Here is a 20,195-nt window from a genome sequence, read left to right on the forward strand (position 1 = left end):
AATTTAAAGCCGTCAAATAATTTACGGAAAGTCGCTATCTCAAGACTCGCAAAATTTACTGACGCAAAAACCAGACATTGGGAAAGTTCATTTCAAAAATTTCTAAATAAGATTGCTCACCATGAAGCAGCAATTTGAGACTTGCACTCTGGTGCCTTCCAAGGAATATATAGGAGCGTAAAGCTGTCAGAAACACAGCAGGTGCCAGTGTGGGGTTTTAAAACCGGCTTTTCTCTTTAAGTATTTGGGGCAGAATTCACCAGCAGGTCTGTGCATTCTGCTGGGTCCTGGACAACAAGCACTGCAGGTTTGGGCTGGGAACTTCACCCCTGGAACAGCAGCAGCAAAAAAAAAAATCTGTCTTGCATTTAATCCCAAATTTAATTTCTAATGGAAACCCAGGGAGTGTGGGCCAAGCCCTGACCTTCCAGGGAAGGACCGCATACGTACAGACGCAAACGGAACTGGGAGCCTGGGGGCCGTTTTTAATAATTTTGGCACCCAGCAGGACTAACCTTTCAGCCTTGGCGCAGCGTCCCACGACAGGGCACTATTCAGCAACTTTCTCTTCATGGCTCATATAAATCTGGTTTGTTTTAACTAGTAAGTCAGCTATAAAACCACATAAACCTATCCAACAGGCCGACATCTATGACATTGAGTCTGGAATTAAGTAGTCACTTAACAACCACCGGCCATATGTAGAAAGAGAACTGGTAGTAAATTGGTTTATTTAAACTCAAAAGAGGCAACAATAAAAATGTTAATTTGAAAAATGTAAACTAATTATGATTTCCTCTAAGTGCATGCATCGCCTTCCAGAAACCTCTGGGAGAGAATAAACGAACAGTCAGACACAACCACTCGAACCATTAGGTGTTGTGGAATGTGTTACTTCTTACAATTATGCGGGGAATCCCTTAACCAAAGAAAGCAACTAAAGCTAAATGGGGCTTTTCGCAATAAACGCTCATTGCAGGCAAATCCTCTTTCAGGATCGCTGTGTCGCTTACAGCTACAGAATTTCGTTTTCTTCATCCGAGGAGAGCCCTTCGATTTCATCTCTGTCTCCTCCAATTGCCATCCAGAAGGCTTTGGCCACCTAACAATGGGAAAAAAAGAGAAAGGGAGAAAAATTCCCCTCAAATGACTGAAGATTTTGCATTTACCATCCAAAAAATAGAAACTGAGCCGCAGCTGAATCTATCAACCATGTTTCTAGGTCCAATGCTAATCCTCTGAAGTTATTTCAACACCACAGAGGTGGTTATTTAGAATTCAGGGAGGCAGGTGTGATAGAAAACTTGTGCTAATTAAGGCACAATTAAACGTTCTGTGAGATCAAGGCTCTTCCAGTGACTTAAGCGCAAGCCGGTTTGCACCCTCAGAGACTGCGGGGCCTCCAAAGCTTTTTCTGGTGTTTCAAAATCTCCAGTTCTTGGGAGATACCAGACAGTCTTCCCAAGGACTGCGCAGTTTGTTCTTACTCCTCCTAATACAGGAACCCTGCAAGCCAAGTAACTATGACTTAGAAAGGAAAACCCCATTTTTAATAATTTCAAGGCCGATTTCCAAACCTCACCTTTTCCGCGTGTAGTTTTCTCTGCTCGTGAGGCAACGTTGCGGCTTTATCTGTGGAAAAGAACATGACTTAAGTTGTCAACCTCAGGAGGGAGCAGGGAGCGAAATGCCTGTTGCGGCTGTTTTTAGGGGACTGTGAAGAAACAAGTTTAAGATCATAACAAAAAGAATCTTATTTAGTAAGAGCAACTACAATTCCCAAACACCAGAAAGACGAGGGTGCTGAGCACACTGGAGTTCACCTCAAACATTTGTAGCTTCAAACGACAAGACTGGCACACAGTCGCAGAGCTGAAAAAAATAAGGTTTGTTTATAGAAAACTGTGTAGCGTTAGTTCACGGTGGACAAACCCAATGTGACAGCAGCCAGCTGGGCAGCACCTACTTCTTTCAAGAGCACTATCAAGATGAAGGACAAATTGATGAAAAGATCAGCTACTTATAAAAAACCTCAGACGGGAGAACAGGAATTTGTACAATCATCCCATCTCCCACCCTGGCTTTCATGCCTTGGAGTGACTAGATGGGGCGATACAGCTCAGGACGTCTCTCCCTGGTACGTTACCTTTCATTTCTTTCAGCTTTGAAAAGAGCCTTTCGAAGTTCTCCAGGTCACTGTCTCTCGTGGTCAGGCTGGCTAACTCCTGAATGTCCGTATCTAACACGGGATCTGAAATAAATGCGTATAGGTTGGTTTAAGGTCAGTTCCTCTGTCAGCAGGTATGGAAGCCTTTCTGATAAAAACAGTATTTTAACATCTGGAAATCCCACTTGCAAATTCCAACCCCATAGGAGAGAAAGAAACATTTAATTTACTGATTGTTCATACAGACGGCTCACGGCATCATTACAGTGGTAATTAATTTTGATACATTACATTGCAAGAGTGTTTTTGAGTTCAACCAATATTTAAGGTTTCTCGCTTATTATAAAATGATCTGTCTTTGAACAGCCACAGAGTAAATGAAAGAGTAATGAGACTATGCTTAGACCACGACTAACAACACCCACCCTTTAGGAGATCTCCACATACAACTTGTAAAAAATTCCCACCTCCCAGAACGGTGTGAATAGCTAAGGACCTGTAGCTTAAAACACCTGAACCTCTGAGGACTCAGCCCAGCGGAGTGTGGTTCATTTCCCTCCTGCTGGGTCACACCGTAAGGATTTTTCTCTGCAACCATAAAGCTTGAAACTTGAATCACAACTTATCCTAGATATACACAGTACACACAATACCCACATCAGATGAGGGAATTGAGTGTACTATCAGCAAGTTTGCTGATGACACCAAGCTGGGAGGAGTGGCTGACACGCCAGAAGGCTGTGCTGCCATCCAGCGAGATCTGGACAGGCTGGAGAGTTGGGCGGGGAAAAATTTAATGAAATATAACAAGGGAAAATGTAGAGTCTTACATCTGGGCAGGAACAACCCCAGGTTCCAGTATAGGTTGGGGAATGACCTATTAGAGAGCAGTGTAGGGGAAAGGGACCTGGGGGTCCTGGTGGACAGCAGGGTGACCATGAGCCAGCACTGGCCCTTGTGGCCAAGAAGGCCAATGGGACCTGGGGTGTATTAGAAGGGGGGTGGTTAGTAGGTCGAGAGAGGTTCTCCTTCCCCTCTACTCTGCCCTGGTGAGACCTCATCTAGAATATTGCGTTCAGTTCTGGGCCCCTCAGTTCAAGAAGGACAGGGAACTGCTGGAGAGAGTCCAGTGCAGGACCACAAAGATGATGAAGGGAGTGGAGCATCTCCCTTATGAGGAAAGGCTGAGGGAGCTGGGGCTCTTTAGCTTGGAGAAGAGGAGACTGAGGGGTGACCTCATCAATGTTTATAAATATATAAAGGGTGGGTGTCATGAGGATGGAGCCAGGCTCTTCTCGGTGACAACCAACAGTAAGACAAGGGGTAATGGGTCCAAGCTGGAACACAAGAGGTTCCACTTAAATTTGAGAAGAAACTTCTTCTCAGTGAGGGTGATGGAACACTGGAACAGGCTGCCCAGGGAGGTTGTGGATTCTCCTTCTCTGGAGACATTCAAAACCCGCCTGGACGCCTTCCTGTGTAACCTCATCTGGGTGTTCCTGCCCTGGCAGGGGGATTGGACTAGATGATCTTTCAAGGTCCCTTCCAATCCCTAACATTCTGTGATGTGAATGTTTCCAGGTGGTTGTGCTGCAGGGCCTTTGTCCTGTCTGAACGTGGGCGCATTTTTTCAATACGAACACCTGAAGTCTAAACAATTAGTCTCTACTGGCTCTGGCAAGTGCATTTATGCCACAGTTTTCATGGAGAAGAAGCCAGTGGCTTTCTGGGACTGCCCCAGCCATGGGTGTCTGCTCCAACAAACCTGCCAAGCAGAGAGAGATCTCACCTACGGAGCTGTCGATCTGCAGGTCGTCTGTGCCGGCTGCATCTTCTCTGCCGTCTACCTGCGATTCTTCTCTGTCTGCTGCTGATGGATTGGCCTGTCAGGAAACAAATAGATGTTAGAGGATCCAGTAACGCACCCAAAAAGCATCATCAGCAAATCAGGTGCTTCCTGGCTTGACTTTAAAAACTTATTCTTTATCTTAAGCTGTTACCTAATGCAAAACCTGTGTATTATGAAAACCAGATGTATTATGAAAAGCCACTTTTGCAACACTGTACATAGGTACCACATGAAGGTTTGTTGTTGTTTTAAATAACAGTATCGAGTGATAGTTTTTGTTTTGCACAAAATGCTGCTCTTGGATATTAATGGAAAACAACACGTTGAATGGAGCTTTTAATAATCTTTCCTCAGCTCCAGTGGGTTTTCTGGGGTAAAACATTTACACGGTGCTGAAGTCAGTGGATTCAACACCCAACAGCTTTACGCACTGAGCACACGACCAGACATCGCCAGGTAAAATGAGGAGTTCTGAGGCAATATCCCAAAAACCAGCAAGCTCACAGCCACGAGGTGACAGCTCCTACGAACAACTGTCTCAGGAGGACTTGTAAGAAAAATGCAGACAGTTTTGCAGACTTCAGAAATGTTTCCTTTAAAATCCATTCCAGAAGGCTGTGAAGCATCCTTTGAGAATGGAGGAAAAAAAGCAAAAGCCCCCACTACACCACGTGTGACAATAGGAAAGAGCAACAGAAGAAACAGTACGAGCAAAGAACAAGAAATAGGAATTACTGTTTACTTGTGTATCTTGGTTCTCTTCTGACCCGATGCTACAGTTCGCACCTGCTAATGAACTGAGGAGACCAAAGCCCTGGGTCCTGTCTAAAAACAAAACGGCTGTTAGTTTAACAGAAAATGCAATATTATCACAAATACTTATAACAGACTAAACGGGATAGATCAGGGAAGACACACACAGCACCCTGTAGAACTGTATCGGGCGCTATTTAAAGCAGAAACTTTTTTTTAAGTATACTAGCAATATTTACTGCTAAATATTACCAACAGGGAATAGATGTGTAAGCCACAAGAGACGGGAGCTCTTTTTTCTTCCTATTGGAAGTCACTGCTGTGTTAGGATTTAGTCTGGCAAATTTCTTCTGATGCCAAACAAGGCGGTTTTCAAAATCCAGAAGAGGCATTTGCTGTAAGTGACACTCAGCAGACCTGGTTTCACCACCCATGGGAAGCAGCACTGAGTTCGTGGTTAAATACAGGAAATGCAACAAGTCTCTTTGCTTAGACACATATTGTCTAAACAGGTTGAGCACTATGGTAACGGCAAAGGCCAGGTTTAAATATCTAATTCAGAATACGTGGAAGGGCCCGGCCATCAAATCCAAGGTCTCTTGGCACCGCCAGGTGCTTTGGGTTTCCACATCTGCTGCCCTGCTGTGTATTTCAGTGGTATCTTAAAATCCAGCCTTTAAAAAAAAGTGAATTAAAACCTAAAACTAACCAATCATCTAAGATAAAAGATGCAGTACAATATTTTAAAATTAAACTATCTGTATTTTTAAATTTCATTTAAAAAAAATATATATGCATAATAGGAGTTATTCTGAGGTGTTTTGTTTCTAAGCCGTGTTTTCAGCTGGCCTTGCATTGAGTACTAAATACTCACAGTTACACAAGAGACTCGGGAGATTTTTCTGCAAATCTTAGTATTTTAGTCAAATAAAAAAAGAAATAACGTTAGGTTTTTGTACTACAACTAGCCAGGAAACAACGGCTTGTGCCAGAAGAGTGATTAATATCACTTTTTTTAAAAAAGTGCTCTGAATTTTTACACTAATGACTAAGCTCCAGACTCAAATGTTGAGATGATGTAATTCTTATGCACTGTCCAAACTGACTTGCCATCTATACAAAACCTCATTTTGAAGAGTTGGACATATAACTACAACCATCAGCTCTCTATAAAACATGTAAACATGTCCCCATTAGTGAATTACTAAGACCTCAGTTCCTGTTTAATAATTTTCACTGTGTACTTGGGCTCACATGTGGTCCTGTCCCGTTCTCTTCCCCTCCCGCTCCTCGAGCAGGTATTTGTTTCAATTGGCTGGTTTGTCCAGTTTTACTGCTTTAACGGATCGCTCACCAAAGGTTTGGGAAGAAGTGAATCAGTCTGGCCAGACGAATCGCCTTAAAAAAGTTCAGTGGCAAGACGTGAAAGGCTGTGAAGTCCGCCAGCTAAATTAACAGGCAATTGAGCGATAAAAGATTGAGACTCACAACCCACAACAGAGGAGCTTCCCCGCGTTTCAGCAGGCTGAGCAAAGAGCTTTTGGAAAACTGTAAAGATGGACATTTAGCCAATTTCTGAGTCAGAATGTACTTGACAGAGAACATTCCCACATTGGCAGGGGGGTGGATGAAGTGAGCTCATCATGTACCTCTTCCATATCTACGATTACAGCTCATCCCGTCCAGAAAAATAACGGTGGCTCCATCCCCACCCCCATACACATGTAACCTCAGCCAGCGAAATCACAAAACGTTGTCCCCGTTAGAACTGGAATCTACAGCAGGGATTGCTGGAAAGCAGCTATTTGTTTCTGGACCTGTGGTTAGGGAGGTGGCAGACAGAGCACTTGGTTGCAGGCACACCCTTGAAAAAGCCTTCCCATAAACTTTTTTATTGGATGCAAAAGTTATTTCATCTTCTGGGTGCAATTCAGGAAGTGGGTGATGCCTTACACAGTGTTCTTACAGCATCAAAACCAAACATTATCTCATTCGACTTATTGTAATAGTTGGTGGCTCCCTTATGATGGTTTTTATACATTTTGACAGGTATTACTCATCAATGGTTGCAGAGCTCTGAGCTTGGGTTCGAAGTTAATATATGCTCAACCCACCGCAAAATGTTTTCCACCATCTTTATCCATTATTCCTCCATAGTCTGTCTCCAGCTGACATGTGGTGATCCTGACTTCCACACAAAATTGGAATTAAAAAGTCAAAATTAATGTTTTGTTTAAATAACTAAGTTTAAATAGCTCCCCTAAATCAGGCTAATTATTTGTAAAGAGAGATGGGCTAATCACTGGCCCCACCTTAGGTAACCAGCTTCAGCTGGGATCACTCACACATATTTAAGCAGGAAAACAACTCAGGAGCTTTTTTTAGAGGACAGGGAGTTATTTCTTATTTTGCTGTCCAGGTCAATTATCTTGGCTCTTGAAGGGCCAGCTGAGGACGAGAGCAGCGAACTGCCTTTGTGGGGGGAAGATGTTGGCTGAAGAACTTCTCACATCCTTCTGCCCAAGAAAACCACCTGAATTCTCACAGTGCAGAGAGCTCTGAGGCCTGGAGAACCAGCAACTTTGTGCCAACTACAATAGGGAATTTCCCTCTGGAGACTCTCTGGTAAGACTGCTTGTTTTTCTTCTGGTAAAGACAATAGTGCTTTATTTACTTGCAAAGCGTGTGGTATTGATGTAAAAATGTTTATCATTTAACTATGCCACACTTAACACCTATTTTTATGTATTGGTGTGAAATGAATGTATTTACACATTAGAGGAAAAAATCAAAAGGTTGGAAATTTTCTTAAGAGGTGTGCAAAAAACTGCTTCACAACTTACGAAGAATTGTGTTTGGGTTTAAGATAAAATATCTTAAAATAATAGGGGCTTAATGCTTGTCCTTGAAAGATGTCATTACTGCTCTGTCTGTAAATATAAATCCTCATACAAACAGCTGAAGTAAGGCAGTGCTGTAACACTGGCTTTAGGAATGGTTACACTTGGCAGTGCTGTAAGCTTTTACTTCTACACAAATATCTTATAGTTCATGAAAAATCTTCACACGAAGTATGACTGCATGTTTTCTAAAGAGCCAGCACCTATAGGTAGTTTGGTAGAAAAGCTGAAGTTTGATTTACATGGCAGCTGGTTTCCAGGATCAGGAGGAAGCTGAAAACAAAAGATATGTTACAGGTTGTAAAAAGTTTTATTTTAAGTGAAATGAGCTCAACAATTTCCCTTTGAAGGCACAGTTAGGCTGCAACAGCTTCCAAATATAGTTCACTTCCTGAGGGGTTTGTAGTAACGTGCATTGATGCTGTGTGGTTTCTGCACTGTGGAGCTAGAAAATGTGGATTTTCAAGGAGTCCGACCTTTACAGAACACACTAATGATGCACAGGAATTTCCACCCATGAAGAACTGAACATGTGACTAAGTTCTGTTCTTCTGTAATGTGGCATCTCTCAAATGCAGGAAATATGCTGTTAAGACGACCATTTTAGCACTAGTGAGATAACTTTACACCATCTCAAATGGCTATGTACTTCTCTACAACAGTTACACTAAATCAGAACCAACTTTAACCTCATTCTGATGTGGTATGAGTAACACTCAAAAGGCTACCTTAAAAAAAATTAAAATATTATCAGTTTAGCAGTTCTCATCCAGTAACCATCTTCCAGTTAGAGGAACTAACAGAAGCCTCTTGACCCTTGAAATCATCACACAGTTAAAAAACATAAGGAGGAAGAAGCTGCAACAGTGGAAAATGGAACATGGGGGAGCAGGGAGACATTGGAAGGTTGGTAATGGGTTGAGACTTTGTGAAGCAAGAAATGTCAGGCAAAGCACTCCACAAGAGTTTAATCTTCCCACATTTCCTGCACCAGCGTGTGTTATCAGAAAGGCCATTAAAGGTTTTCAAGTAAATGGAAGTATCTATGCTTGCAATAACTCTGGGCAAGCCACAGCATTTCCTTTTCTAATGAGTCTAATCCTAAAGTGATGTTTGCAAAATTCTAACTCTACTTGATAGCCAGTTATCTGGGGTTGCCTGTTGGGTTTTTTCTTTTTTGGTTTGTTTGTTGTTGTTTTGGTTTTGTTTGGTTTTTTGCACTGTTTGCAAAATATTCTGTGGTTTCCATGTACTCAAGCGGGGTTTTCTGTAGGGAAGAGAGTCCTTCTTGCAATGCACTTAAAATGTTCTTCAACAGATGTTTGAAATCACTTATTTGCTAAATCTCACCTCTGCACTTGCTGTCTTCATCCCTGCTTCAATTTTTTTTTTCAAAAAACTAAAACAAATTTGGGATTTAACATTTCTTCTGCACTAAACCATATATTGGTTTCTAGATCAACCCGATAACAACTAGCTGTTTGCTGCTAGAGCTTGGTGGAACAAGCTTTTATTTTTCATTGAAGTTTGAAGACTTAGTGGAAGATTTATTTCGAATTACTGGTATACAGCAAGTTAAAAGTACAGAGAGAACAGGAACAGATGCTGAAACAGGAATAAATCTCACCCATTTCCTGTAAGTTTCTCTGTGCATCAAGGGACAAAGAAAGCAATACCTGAAACTCTACTATTCTGTGTAAAAGGCGGACGAGTGCTCTGTTCTCTGGCTGCTGAGGCAGTGGCAGTACCACTGTAGCTGCTCAGTTTAAACTTCTGCTAAAAATACGAAGCCCTCCAGGCCTTGCATTCTCCAGAATTCATATAAGAGGAATCTGCATTACCTACCGCTCTTCATGACTACATTGGACCACACGTTGGCATTTAAGGCTTGTACAATTCGTTTCACTCCGGTGGACTCTGGAAAATCATCTAAAACAAAAGATTAAAGACATTTCACTCCTAACAATTAGACCAAAAACTATTACATGCCTGAAAGTAAGACGGTGTGTGTGAATGCCTGTCCTATCTTATCGCGATATAAATTACTATTTTGTTTGGAAACATTGATTTCTTGCCTTTGCTTCATGAGAGGCCAAACAAATCTAAATTAATGCCTCACTTCTTAGTCTGCGCTTCCAGGTATCGTGAATTGTGAGCTCTCAGCTCTTTGTAGAGAAATCTAAATTATGAGTGGGGTTTTGTTAAATATTTAGCATGAGGCCTACATTGTTAAATAACGTTCACGTACTAATAGGCAGTTTTTAAGTTGCTGTTAAAAGTAAGGCATCTTTTACCCCAAGATCTTTTAGAATGCTGTATGACCTCAAAACAGATGTTAAAATTACTTTTCCTTTCTTTAGAGAGTAAAGAACTTTGGACAACCATTTAAAACAGGTGCGATGCTTGTTAGAAATTAAAATGATCACTGTAAAGCTATGTCCACAATATCTAACTCCAGTTGTTCCAGTAATCCTGTGAATTACAGTAACTTGAAAGACGAGGAAAAGCATTATTTGGACTTCAACGCATTTACTGAATAGATCTGTCACCACTCTGTATAAAGTCAGTTTTCCCATTTCCTTAGTTTAGTCAGCTTCCCATGTTTGTGCAGGCCTCACAAAGCAATAGGGAAAAATAAAGAAAACAATCAACCCTTTGGATATAAAAATGCGATTGCTTAAAAATCAAACTTATCTAGGATGACTCAGGGACAGGTGCAGTAATTGGAAGTGCCTTCAAAAAAAAAAAAATTAAAGCTGTCTATGACCCCTCTGATCAAATATTTTGCCATCTAGGACACTGCTGTTTGGTTTTGTCTCAGTTTAGAGTTCTTAGCCTTGCTGCACAAACTGTGTAGTCATAGCAAGAGCTCCAGTTCGTTTGTGATGAGCTGCCAGAAAGTGATAATTTTTAAGCAGATACTGGCCCAGTATGTTTACTGTATCCATTGTGTATTTTGTAATTTATACAGCATGTTTACGGGGTAAATAAGTTACTCACTGGAACACATTTCCTCCTATGCATGAGTCGCGGTGAATCAACTACCATATTAAAAATCTAGGAAAGAACATAGATCTTAATACTCCCAAGATTAACATCCTGAGTTGTTATTATTCCCATTACTTATACTATTTAAATAGTAAAGAGCTTGCCCTTTACAGCAATTATTCAATAGAAAAATAACTGGATTTATGGTTACTAGTATTTCCTTTTAAAGCACTTCCTAAGAAAACTTTAGTCTAAGGGGTATCCACTTCTGATTTTTCTGGTTTCTACAAATCAGAAATATGTGTATCCCTCCCTGACTAACAAAGTACCAAAAAGCAATGCACCTTTAAAGACATGGCAGGGGAAGAAGTTGTGGTTTTAGCTACTCAAGATACAACTTTTATCTAGGCCCTTAAAGGGGGAAGGGATGGAACTTGAGTTCTAGCTCAGGACTTTAGACTAAATTATTTTTGGTGACAGCTACATATTTGCTGAATGTGAAATAGAGTAAATGTCAGTGACTAATTCCACCAGCCTGGAAATGGAGTCAGTTGTCTCATTTTGGCTCTACAGAGGTAAGATGTAAACACCTTTTTGTATCGCTGAAATGAGGAGATAAGGCTGATGCTGATAAGGCTGTCAGGAAGTGCACAGTCACTTTTCAAGAGTGGAACATCACACATCACACTTCTGACTTTGCCTGATGGGTTTTCTCAAGTTATAAACACATGGTCAGCCAGTGATTTTGAAACTGGCTTATTTCCTGTGTAGCAGTGCGTGATATTCTGAAATGTTTTTAACAATCTCCCCTTTTCAGCCTATCATGTCACCATATGAATAATGTTGATCTTTTCTTGGTATGAACAACGAGTTTTAAGTCTTTTTTTTTTTTTTAAAAAGACATTTTCCTGCCCTTGTGCATCTCTGATTCCTGTTCTTTAGATTTTTTTTTTTTGCAAAGTAGAATATAAATGCTTCTAATCTATCAATACAGTCCTAGGATTAGTGCCAGAAAAAGCAGCAGATATTATTTTTTTTGTAGGTGCTACATAAAGAGCAGCTGTATTTGGGAGGAGACAAACAGAATTTCTTGCAGGAAATGACCTCCTCCTCCTGACCTTTTACAGCTGAGACTAAGCCTCACCAGCTGGGAGCATTCCATGCTGTAATCATGTAGCACATCAAGTTATGCCCCTTGCAATAGTTTAGAAGGTATTTTGGTGTGCTTTTTCATTCCCAAAAGAAGTAGCAGTCCTACCATCTTCATCAGGCAGTTCCTCAGGGCTGAGTTCTACCAGTTCGAAGCCGTGTTTGATGCACCACTCTTGAGCTTTCTGTCTGTTAACACCTACAGTTGGGAAACAAAAACATGTACTGAACATACACATCTGACACTAATATCAGTAGCTGAATCTTAAGCTACATTCTATTCCCTCAAAGTTGTCTGCTTATTCTGGATTGTATGGGGAAAAATATATAGTAGGTGGCATGGGTTCTCTATTCGCTTTTAACTTGATCCCCAAAGCTCCAGTTAAACTCCTCCTTTTAATTGTTTTTTGGTTTTGTTTTCAAATACCATAAAATCAAATGGCTTTGCAGTGGGTACTCAAAGGGAAATGTAAGTGAAGTGCCACAGTGAATGAAGACTTCTGTTAACTCCAGGTTTGAACCCAAATTAAGTTACAGGGCCATCTCTGCACCCTACAGCTTGCTGTGGTATTGCATATGCTACTCTAGAACCAAAGCAAACATGTGCCTTTAATGTCCAAATCGTCACAAAAGATGAACATAGTTTCCACTGTAGTTAAGCAACCAGCAGTAATCATCATTCTTCACCAGAGAGGATTATGCACATCCAGAAATATTAATACCTTTTAATTACTTTACAGTGCACACTGGTACACTACGAAGGGGATACACAGAGTTCATTTTAAGCAAGCTTGTAAAATTCTGATTCAGTTTTAACCACAACTAGCTTAAGACTCTTCTATTCCTGGTTGCAGGAGTGACCTGGCTCTTCTCAATTAAATCTCAAAGTCAGTCTCACAAAGATATTTTAAGAAACAATTGTGGTGTTTTAACTAGAAAATAAATTATCCAGCAGGGTTAACAACTCTAAGTCAGTGTGGAACTTCTTTAGGTTTCATACCATTTTCAGATACTCTGTTACAAACCAGGATCATGACTTCTGGTAACCACTCTTCTGTCAGGGGAAGCCATTCGGAGACACTATCAAGTCCACATTTCTAAAGGGGAAAAAAGAAGTCTTTGTGATACATCCTCAAATACTTGAGTTTTAAAATCATTACTAGTATTAGAATAAAAGCAATGAAATTAGGAAATACACTAGGTTGCATATCAAGTATGTTTACAACACTTGTGTTCTAACCAGAGAAGTTGATTTATATACAACTTCCTTCTGATTCTTGACTTGTTTTACAGATGGGTTAATCCTACTGCCTTGGGCCCCTCTTTCATGTTTAATATTAATTATGCAATCTTAGTGTAGACTAGGAAACATTTTTACTTAAGGCTAATCCTGAGTATTTAATTTTAAGAATATCTTGGGTTTTAAGGGTAGCTATGCTGTCATCTACATTAAAGTGGATGTCATGGGGGCTGGTGAACTACTCCCCTTGCTCTAGTTTATTCTGAGACAGCCCTGAGATGTCTGGTAAAAGGTAACTTTGCCAAATGTGTAGTATGTACCCTTTCCCACCTGTGGTATAAAAACAGTTCCTTATTTAGAGTACTTTTTTGTCTCAATCTTTCTGAAAACCTCCCCTCCAGCTGGAGTATAATAGTAAAAGGGAAGGAAACTGCTGCAATGGTCAGCAGGCATAATTTAACATTGATTTACTAACAATTAACAGAACAGCCTAAAAGGAATGGATGGCACAAGATGAAGAAAATATAATTTGCGGTTATCACTGTGATAAGGCGACTATATCACACAGATAAAGCAATATAATGAAGCAGAAGAGTCTTACTATTGTGCTGTCGAAGTACACAACAAATGCTTGCACGGATTCAGCAATATCTGCAGTAACAAGAAATGTGTTTGGTACGACACAGAGGTGAATATCTGCAGAGTAATATTTATTATCTATTGTCCAGGGGTAGAAATTCACTCTTCCACTTGTAATTGCACCCGCAGTAAGGTCATCTTTTCCTGTGATACCTGTACAAAAGAAAATGAATGAGGCAGATGATAAAACAAGCGTGAAGAAAATAATTTGTCTACAGAAGCTTGGTACAGTGCCAAATAGAGCCATCTTTATTTACTATAATAAAACATATATTAAGATCTTCAAATATTCAAACTTGATTTGTTACTCTGTCCTAGAGTTTAGAAATAAAATATGGTAGGGGAGCCCTTCAAAAAGCAAGTCTCTTTTCCTGGAAATGCCTTTAAAAGTGTCAGCCTCAAACTCACTACCCGTAAACAGGATGTATGGAGAGAATACCTTGACTTTATTACAGCAGCAACAAACCCTGCTTGTTCATTCGGATGTAAAGAACTGTTTGACTATGACCAAAACCTGAAGGTAACTAATGAGAAAATAAACCAAGTTACTACAATTCTATTGTAATTCCCATTAAATTCCACGTAGGAGTTCGACAATTAAACTCCATGTCCGTGCTTTGATAATGTGATGTTGAACACTGCCCTTCACAGCGCACACTCGCAGTGTGGCAGCCACCCGCTGGAGCTGAATTATGGTTAGAGCAGAGGATCCATCTGTATTTAAAATACCTTGCTGGAACAGGCAGAATATCTTTGTCAAGCTGGACAAACCTACGGATGCTTTAAAACACAGGTCAATTTTATATAAAACTGACCGAGCCATCTAAAATCTCTTTGGGTATATGAAGAGTTTAAAAAAAAGTATATGGATTTTCTAAAATCTTAAGGGTCATGTCTTAAAGGTACTGAGACAGTTCCTGGTGATGCTAGAATAGGCTGCTCCCCAAATAGTCTGGACATGAATTTGAAATTCTGTGTATCTTATCAACAAAAAGGCAGGAAAAACTCTCTGCCAAGGTTGCCATAGAAAGGTTCAATTATTTTTTTTTTTTTTTTTTGTAACTAACTGCAAAGTCTGAGAAATCTAACTGGTGAATAAGTGGAGTGCACAAGGCAGCACAAAGCCACCTGAGCAAGAAGACAAAAGGAAAGAACTTCTTACAAAAGATTTCCAAAAGCTGATATGAAAGAACTTTCACATTTGCTTTGTAAGTGATTTTTTTTTTTTTTCCCCTCTACAAAAGACTTCATGCACAAATTTAGGCCTTAAAGTACTGCTAGAAGAATTAGGACACATCCCATTTCCTATTACATGCTACTGGTCCTGTATTTTAAGGAGCCTCTTTCATCCCTTTGTGCTTCCGATTACCCATCATTCATCCCAAGAGATTTTGCCGATCCCCTGTGAAATTTCTCTCCCAGTAAAAATGGATATTGCGCACTAAACTCAAGGGACTGCAGGAACTTTCGGAAAGGATTCAGACTTGTTATGGCTCAGGGTTGTAACAAATTACCGCAAAACAGCCTGATTACTCATGGCAGGAAACTATATGTAGTTTGGGTATCTTGTTAATAGTTCTCTTCCACAAAAGTCACTCAGACAAATTAGATTTTGGCCTTTTGAGTAAACAAGCTGAAACTACAAAAGAAATACAGACTGCAACTCAAACTAAGTTGTCAAGGATATATATTCCATGTTGGAACCAGTTTTAAGGATTACATTTGCCACCTCTGGATTCCAGAAATTTCTTTTCAAGATAGCCTGTATTTTAATGAGAAAAGTAAATTCAGCCAGAATAGTTCATATCTAATTTAGAGAATATTCATTGGAATAAACCCTGTTAAGTTTTACTTGGATACAGAATAAACTCATTGAAAATTAATATGGCAAAAGGAGGTGGCTTGTCAAACTAATTTCCAGTGACTTACTCATTTTTAAACTCCTCAGCCATTCAAAGTGTCAGTGGTTTGCCATCCAAAGGGCCTGGAAAACCAACTGAGTCATGCTCTGACCACAACAGTAGGCAGGACCTACTGGGCTGACTTAATGAGCACAAGTGGCTTATTTGGATGACAGGAATGCAAACAGACTCCAAATGCATCACCATTAAAAACACGCACGGAAAAAGTTCATGCCACAAAAGAACAGTGCTTAGCGACGTTCAAAAACAGGATTTAGAGTTCAAGGTCCTCTGAGAAATACGGCAACTACTAATGCTGGACGCATTTTACTGAAATAACTTTTACAGTCTTACCAATAACTGCTGAATATTCATTAAGATAGAATGTATTTCAGTGTCCCACGCGTCTGTATAAAAGCACTTTGGAGCAATAGAAGCTTCACCTACAGTGAATTATTTGAGGCCAAGGGCCAAACAGACCATTTCTAAGCCAGCTGTGGTATCATCTCGGGGTCGTTACCTCCTGCATACGTTGGCACCGCTCACCTCTGCAACTTCCTGCACTAACGCCGACCTACAATGAGATCACATTTGGCCTCAGACAATTCTCCTCCTCCAGTTTAGCCCAGTTCATGGCTCACTTTGCCTGTTTTTGATCAGAAAACCATTTAAGAACACAACAGCAACTGACACAGGAGATCAGTTCATGGCTCAGTCCAGTAATAGATAGTGACTGGTGTCATATGGCTCAATGAACTTCCAAATTTCTGCAAAATCTCTCCAGAGGAGAAGTTATTTTACTTCCAGGCAGTCAGTTACCAGCTGATGTTTTTCAGCAGGCTCATTAGTTGTGTCCTTTCTTCAATCACAAATATCTATGATTTTTAATGAAGTGGACAAAATTCTGACCAATAATTCTGGAAATTCATTTCAGCTATTTACATGAATGCTCATTTTACTGACTTAAACTTGCTGATCTAAAATTTTGTGAGTTCGCATATAGACAAGATAAACAATGGTTCAGATGACAAGATTGTAAAATCTAACATCATTCCCTTTTTGTAATGGAGACTTCGTAAGTATTCTCTAAGTGCAAGGTGGCAACTGCTTTTGAAAAAGGAAAACGAGACCAGGAGTAACTTTTCAGAAAAACAGCTGAATAATAATCAAAGAACCAGATGCAGATATCTTGCCTCTTCCAGCCATGTTCTCTGTTCTCTAACACTCAACTGATATTTAAGCACTTCTGCTATATTGTGTGTTTAATAGCAATGGTTTTTTCAGAATCATTACAACTCTTCTTTGCAGGTTTGTTGTTTTTTGGTGGTGTGGTTTTTTTTCCCCCTAAGGGATTAAGGTATTTATCTTTCTTCCTAGTGTTTTTCAGATTGAGTACATGCTATAAGAACACAATTCAGTTTTCTACAATGCCATCCGTGATCCCAAATCCTCAGAGTTGGTAGGTGCACCACGTAGTTCCCACATTCTGGGCCTTGAGAGCCACCTGGTGGAAAACACCATAAAAAATACTCCTGCAAATTACACAAAGAGTAAAGAGAACCCAGAAATATGCATTTGGTGTAGATATTTTGTTGTGGGGGAGAAGTGGTAAACAGTAAAAAAGAGGGGGGAAAAAAATCACAACAGACAGTATGTATCTGTTGGCCAGCATTTTTAAAAATTAAAACAATCTTATTTGCTCTTTTAATTTGTGATAAATGTATCTAAGAGAGGAGCCAATTCTACTCTGCATTTTAAACAGCTTCATTTTGCCACAGTATCTAATGAAATAAAGAACTCGGGGTATCCCACAGAACCCTGGAAGACAAAAATATCAAGCAAAGGTACCATAATAGTCTTCTTGTCCTCAAGCCATTTCCTACTTAAGGGGAAGAAACACTGAAAAATGCCTTGTAATCAGCCTGGAAAGTTCTGGCAGGCAGCAGGAGAAATCAGTTCTCATACACCTCCTCACAGTTGAACACTCTAAGCAGCTTCTTTCTACTTAAAACCAGATTTTCCTAGAAAGAGTACATACCAGGGAAATCCAGAAACACAGTGGCAAAAGCAGGGATAACACTGTTATCAGGCTTTTTTTTTTTTTATGTTTCTGTTATAGGCTCAAAACCCAACTGCTACATGGATCCTACCAAACAACATAGTATTTAATAAGACGTTGCCACAATATATCTCAAACACTGTACTGCCTCAGGGGAGCTCATATAATGGTCTTCTCGAACTAAACCATTATTAAATAATGACTTTAACCTGGTGTGACACTTGAATGCTGTAAAAGCAGAAGTTTTGAGAATTGCACCAGCATTTTGTTTAACCTGCCCAAAACCCTTCAGCCCAGTGTACTTTGGCCTTGTCCTTGAATGTTTTACAACGTTTGTTCTGGGTATGCTCCTGGATCTGATGTAATTTCACTTGTTAGACAAAGCAGGAACTTAAAATTCTCACAGTATTTATTTTAGTAAATGATCACGTTTCTTTCAGGAAGATTTTAATGTCTTTTGTGAAGCAACTCAACAAGACACAAAGATTATCTATAAGACTCCTGTTTTGGCACTGGAAAACAGTGGAAGCCTGGACATGTCAAAGTGAGCACTATCTAAAAAAAAAAAATCTGAAGTTTTAAGACTTTCTCAGCTTAAATAACACTCCAATGAAGCTTTTTGCTCCCCTTTTTTACTTGTTTAATTTCACTACGAGAAATAATCAAAGGGAAGCTAGCTGCAGGAACCTTGAATAATTCCTTCCAATATCATAGAACCACAGAAAGGTTTGGATTGGAAGGGACCTTACAGATCATCTAGTTCCAACCCCCTGCCATGGGCAGGGACACCTTCCACCAGACCAGGTTGCTCAGAGCACTGTCCAACCTGGCCTTGCTTATACCTTCTAAGAACAAGAAGAACAAGAACAAGAACTAAGAACAAGATTTTACAGAAACATATAATGCTTTGGTATGGAATCTCCTTAGATAATTTGGTGTCAACGCAGCTGCTTTGACAGAGCCACCTTTGTCTGCAGACCTTGTGCTGTAATTCTTGTTCCACAACGTGGTTTAATGAGAGGGAGGGAACCGGTCCCGGGGGGCAGCCCAGTGCTATATCAGGCTCCTAAGGAAGATCTCTCAGAAACTGCTAAAAACAAATTCAGAAAAGTGGTTGGGGCTGTTGATAAGTGATACATCTTATCATGCACACCAAACTGTTCATAACAGTCTCCTAAAAACCAAGGCTGTACTAACAAGCTGTAATGGCAAACCCGTCAAGATCTAAACAGCTTCTTCCTGGAATTACCTTGATTTTAAAATTACTAAAAAGTCCACCAAAGTTTTCTCTACTATCAGGCCTTATTTTCATGTTCCCTTTTTCGGGCCATAAAGAAGGGAAGTGTGTTCCAAGAAAACCACTTCCTGTAGAATGAATTCTATGTATTTAATACAGAGTAAGTGTAATCTACAATTCTGACAAGTGCTGAAAGGAAAAATTCCTTAGCTTTCCCTTTTTGGTGCTTCTGCCTTGGGCCAACAAATGGTCTAATGCACGAAAGCAAGCCGAAGCAAAGCAAGAGCTGAGACCAACCAGGAATTTTAGAAATTCTACCACCCTTGAGGTTCAACGGAAAGATGAAACCAGAGAGACTGTATTTAGTCTGCTTTTGTTTTCTGCTTGCCAATACTCCTGAGCCATGCTGGTTGCTTTGGTTTGTCCCCCTCGTGTTCTAGGGGCCATCTGGGCCACTGGCATGTCCTGGTGAAACAAAATCATTTTGGTACCCTGTGTGTGAATGACCAGAACACCCAGCAGCAGTGAAGCTTATGGTCTCATGAATCTGGTTTTCATTTGTTGTTGAAGAAAGTGTTATTTCCCAACATTGGACACTTAAGATTCAGCTGGTCAGGGTGCTGGGCCAGCCTGTCTAGACTGTGCTTTGCCAAGAGAGCTCGGACTAGATGATCCTTGTGGTCCCAACCTGGTATTCTATGATTTTTAGTCAGCCTCAAGGCAATTCTCAAATTATTTAGTCCAGGTATAACTTACAACAGTTTATTCACACCTAAGACAGGGCCAGTGGGTAACAAAGCGCTTTGGAATGTTCGGTTTCCCTGTTGGCTGTGGTGGTGATACCGCCTGCTCCTTGGTGTCAGAGGGCACAAAACACAACCTGCGGGTCTACACGGCCTCTCTTCAACAGCTTATTTCCTTAAAGCAATCAGGAGGCCCCTGACGCTCTCAAGGGCAGGTGGTTAAACACCACAGGCCCGGGGCAGGCAGGGGCCCTGGCAGGGGACGGTGCGTGAGGGGAGCGGAGCCTCCCCCTGAGGGCCCGGGCTGGGGGTGAGGAGTTGCCGGGCCCGAGGCCCGCAGCTGCGGCCAGGCCAGGCCAGGCCAGGCCGGGGCTCCGCGGCGCGGCGGCGACTCACGTTTGACGAGCTCCTCGGCCGCGAAGCCGGCGGCGCAGCTGGTGACCAGCGCGAAGGGCCCCGCCGCCGCCATGGCGCCCGCCGCCGCGCCCCTTCCGGCCCCGCCGCTACCACCCGGCCGCAGGGGGAAGGGGGGGGAGAGGCGGCGAGCGGGCGAGTCCTACAAGGGGAGGA

The 20,195-nt window shown here is 41.0% G+C and overlaps 1 protein-coding gene across 2 annotated transcripts; it reads right to left on the minus strand.

The window, feature by feature from the left end:
• Positions 1-711: 711 nt before the first annotated feature.
• AAGAB (alpha and gamma adaptin binding protein) lies at positions 712-20,117 on the minus strand. Of its 2 annotated transcripts, XM_065641857.1 has the most exons (10): positions 20,022-20,117; positions 13,648-13,838; positions 12,807-12,903; positions 11,916-12,005; positions 9,515-9,598; positions 4,759-4,841; positions 3,957-4,050; positions 2,147-2,251; positions 1,583-1,632; positions 712-1,102 (listed from the first exon to the last, which is right to left on the minus strand). In XM_065641857.1, exons 1-10 carry the CDS (start codon positions 20,092-20,094, stop codon positions 1,016-1,018), a joined length of 954 nt encoding a protein of 317 aa, XP_065497929.1. In that variant the 5' UTR covers positions 20,095-20,117; the 3' UTR covers positions 712-1,015. The 2 variants fall into 2 exon arrangements, with proteins under 2 accessions (XP_065497929.1, XP_065497930.1); XM_065641858.1 differs by lacking the exon at positions 712-1,102 and having other exon boundaries at positions 1,584-1,632; positions 4,752-4,841.
• Between the last annotated feature and the right edge of the window lie 78 nt (positions 20,118-20,195).

This window comes from Caloenas nicobarica, chromosome 10 (assembly GCF_036013445.1).
Source record: "Caloenas nicobarica isolate bCalNic1 chromosome 10, bCalNic1.hap1, whole genome shotgun sequence".
Lineage (NCBI taxonomy): Eukaryota > Metazoa > Chordata > Aves > Columbiformes > Columbidae > Caloenas > Caloenas nicobarica.

What these genes read in the sequence shown, in the direction of transcription:
- AAGAB (XM_065641857.1), bottom strand. Translation starts at nt 20,094, where the DNA reads ATGGCGGCGGCGGGGCCCTTCGCGCTGGTCACCAGCTGCGCCGCCGGC. An exon ending in CAATGTAGTCATGAAGAGCG is followed by an intron (nt 4,842 to 9,514) that starts GTAGGTAATGCA and finishes TTTTGTTTTTAG; the next exon opens with ACAGGACCCAGGGCTTTGGT. An exon ending in AAGAGAACCAAGATACACAA is followed by an intron (nt 4,051 to 4,758) that starts GTAAACAGTAAT and finishes GTTTCCTGACAG; the next exon opens with GCCAATCCATCAGCAGCAGA.